Here is a 3,368-nt window from a genome sequence, read left to right on the forward strand (position 1 = left end):
CCAGTAGATGACTGACATATAATATATATATTATATATATAAAAAAAAATATATAGATGACAGTTTGGATAGTCTGTATACCCCAGATCAACTAGATGTAATGGGTATTTTTCATCTACCCTCAGTTTCTTTCGAATGTCCTGACTGCACTCTGGTTTTGTGCTCTCTGGACCGAATGCTTTCCTGTTTTAACAAAAAAATCTGCCCTGGACCTAAGAAACCCTCTCAGCTATTCTCCCTCCTCCCTCCCTCCTCAGAATAATCACTTCAGCAAAGTATTTCAGTTTTCCTTAAAACAGTACTTTCTTGTTGCAGATGATTAAATCTATTAAGAGCACTTTTACTACTTCCACAATAAACCTTAAGCCATTTGTGGCTGCGATGGCTGCTTTGCTTGCTGTTCTTTCATGGAAAAGGCTTTGTCCCTAACTTTGTGTCTAAGAACAGCAATTTTAGGACCTCACAAACTTAGTTACCTGTTAGCAGTGGTTTTTTTCCGTAGTAACATGTGTCTTCTCTCTGAGAGGACACAGGGAGTTTGATGTTGAAACGGGACATAGGAGGAACTAGCAACACTATCAAAGTGCTCTTGGTGTAGGAAGAAGTATAAAAATTACCATGCAATTGCTGTACAGAGTTATACTAATTCCTCATGTATGTTTTCTTCCAGTTCCCTGTCTGTGATGGCTCCCACAACAAGCACAATGAATTAACAGGAGATAATGTAGGTCCACTAATACTCAAGAAGAAAGAAGTATAGCAGATGCTTAATCCACTAGATCATGACTGATAAAAAGTCTTTTTATACTGTTGTAGTTGCAAGGGACAGCATTTTATTATGTGATTGGTATGATTTAGTCTAATGATTGTTGTAGATTTCTTTTTGGAATAAACTGCGTTTAGACAGTGCTAAATCTGTCAGTGTTTTGATACTTCTAAGAAGAGTTACGTCTGCTTTGTAAAACTGTAAAGTAACTATCTCTGTAAATAAGTCGTTTATTTCAATAATAAAATGACTTCCTACAATTAAGCCTTTTTTGTGTGAACATGCATTTATAAAACTGTCACTATTTCCAAGTGACAGAAGTGCACCTTTCTGTTGATTTTGTTCTGCTGAGAAGTCATGTTTTGTTCTGCTTTTCAGGAACAAATTTAAGTGCACTTAAGTGGGGAAAAAAGATAATAAATTCATCCTTTGTGAATGTACCTAAGCATATCACTGAGGGCAGGCAGCATAGCAATGTTAAGTTATGCTAGGTGAAGGTCTGGCCTGTGCAGTGCCTAAGCGGGCAGTTTGTTAGTCTCATGCAAAGTAGCCCAGGTCAGACAAACCCCACACAGCTGGACAGTCTCATACCATGTTCTAGGTGGAGTGCTGCAGTTCCAGACCATGTAAACTAAACTATCGAGCAGGTCAGTCCCTAACATTATCCCTTTATTTTGGGCCCCTGTGTTGATTGTTCATGGGCTCCTGTAAGGAAACACAAATTTGCTCCTTGCAAGTTCACTTGCACTGTAGCTGCTACCTTTTGTAGCGGGGACTTTCATGGGAGGTATGGGTTAAATGACAGAACCAAGAAAGCAGAGCTGAGCTGTATTCTTGGCTTGTTACCCATTCAGAATGATTATTTGGGCAAGTTAGAACTTCGCTGTGGTACAGCTTAATTTCAGATGCAGGTAAATAATTACTACTTATCTAACTGTTAGACTTCTAATTAATTCTTCTGAAGTACTTTATTCTTCAATGAAAGACTGTATCCATCGGTTTAAAAATAAAAATTTCATCCATGCTACAATTTTAGACTAAGGCAGATTTCAGCTGTTCCTTAATGGCATTTCATTTGACCCATTGTTAGGCAGGTGGGAAGACCCACAGTGGTGTGCCATTGCCAAAGCTGATCACCACAGTGCTGAAACTGAAAGCAAGTTAGGAAGCAGTTCCTGCATAACGGGTCTCACAGCAGCGGTAGAACTAAGGTAGATCATTCCTCCTGCATTTATAACGGTTGTAGTTCTAGGTACCTAAACCTCTTGCCTTGCAGCAAAAGATGGCAGATGAGGATGTGATTGTTAAATGCCTGCTTTTACAAACCGTGTAATAGAACCATGGTACAGTCTTAAATGTTTAAATGCTTCATGGTGGTCTTTCTTACCTTGATGGATGAGCAAACCATAAACATTATAGTAAGATGTAACGTTTATAATAGAGGAAAATCCATAATGTTACTAAGTGTCTTATACTCACTCTTCACTTATAGATGCGATATATTGAACTCCAAGCCCCAATTCTTGGGTTTGGTGAAGAAATTACCATGTGAAATGCAAAAGCCTGTCTTTAGATTTTTTTTTTTTCTTCCCCAGGCTTCAAAATCCACAGCCTATTGTAGCAGGCTGTTGTTATATACAAGTCTATATGCGCTTCCAGCTTTTATCAGGATACTTTTGCATTCAAATAGTTTTGATTTTCTCCTAAGTCTGAGAAGTAAACTACATACATCAATCCTGTTTTCACTTCCGTGGCTCTACTCAGATGAACCCTGTTAGAGTAAGTAATACAGCAAAATTGGTTTTATTTCTCCTACAAAGCTCCTCTAAAAGGAGAATGACTGTGTAAGATTTAACCTCTTGACTCTCTCTCTAGCACAGCTTGATTATGTAATTAATTTTTTCTCCCTGTTTGCTGTTAGATGAGATTGCTGCTAAACTATCTACAAATGTGGCTATGGAACAAACAGGTGGTTTTTGTTTGTTTTTGCTTATGTCTATAGGGGAATGGAACACAGTTGTAGTATGGACCTGCAATAGCAGCACTTAGTCACAGTTCCTTTGTAGAAAGGACATTTTAATAATTTCCACAAGATAATAATAAAATGAAGATCACAAACAAGATAAATGACCATTTCCTTGCATTTCAAAATCTGTCAAGGTAATACTGTTTCTCATGGCCACAGAATTTTCTATAGAAAATCTCAAAGAATTTACTAACCGGTTCAAATTATCTACTTACTTAAAGTCTACAGGGATAGATAGCTGTCATGGTTTAACCCCAGCTGGCAACTAGGCACCACGCAGCTGCTCAATTCACTCCCCCCTGGTGGGGTGGGGGAGAGAATCGGGAGAGTAAAAGTGAGAAAACTCTTGGGTTGAGATAAAGACAGTTTAATAGGTAAAGCAAAAGCCGCACACGCAAGCAAAGCAAAACAAGGAATTCATTCACTACTTCCCATGGGCAGGCAGGTGTTCAGCCATCTCCAGGAAAGCAGGGCTCCATCATGTGTAATGGTTACTTGGGAAGACAAACGCCATCACTCCAAACGTCCCCCCCTTCCTTCTTCTTCCCCCAGCTTTATAAGCTGAGCATGACGTCA

General features: G+C 38.9%; 1 protein-coding gene across 1 annotated transcript in view; it reads left to right on the forward strand.

The window, feature by feature from the left end:
* CISD2 (CDGSH iron sulfur domain 2) overlaps positions 1–1,030 on the forward strand; it is a 4,621-nt gene extending 3,591 nt beyond the window's left edge. Inside the window, exon 4 of the mRNA XM_009273557.2 lies at positions 671–1,030. Coding sequence (XP_009271832.1) covers positions 671–760 — 90 coding nt within the window. The 3' untranslated portion in view covers positions 761–1,030. The remainder of the gene's footprint in view (positions 1–670) is intronic.
* Positions 1,031–3,368: the final 2,338 nt, after the last annotated feature.

The sequence above is a fragment of the Aptenodytes forsteri genome, unplaced genomic scaffold (assembly GCF_000699145.1).
Source record: "Aptenodytes forsteri isolate BGI_AS27 unplaced genomic scaffold, ASM69914v1 Scaffold93, whole genome shotgun sequence".
NCBI lineage: Eukaryota > Metazoa > Chordata > Aves > Sphenisciformes > Spheniscidae > Aptenodytes > Aptenodytes forsteri.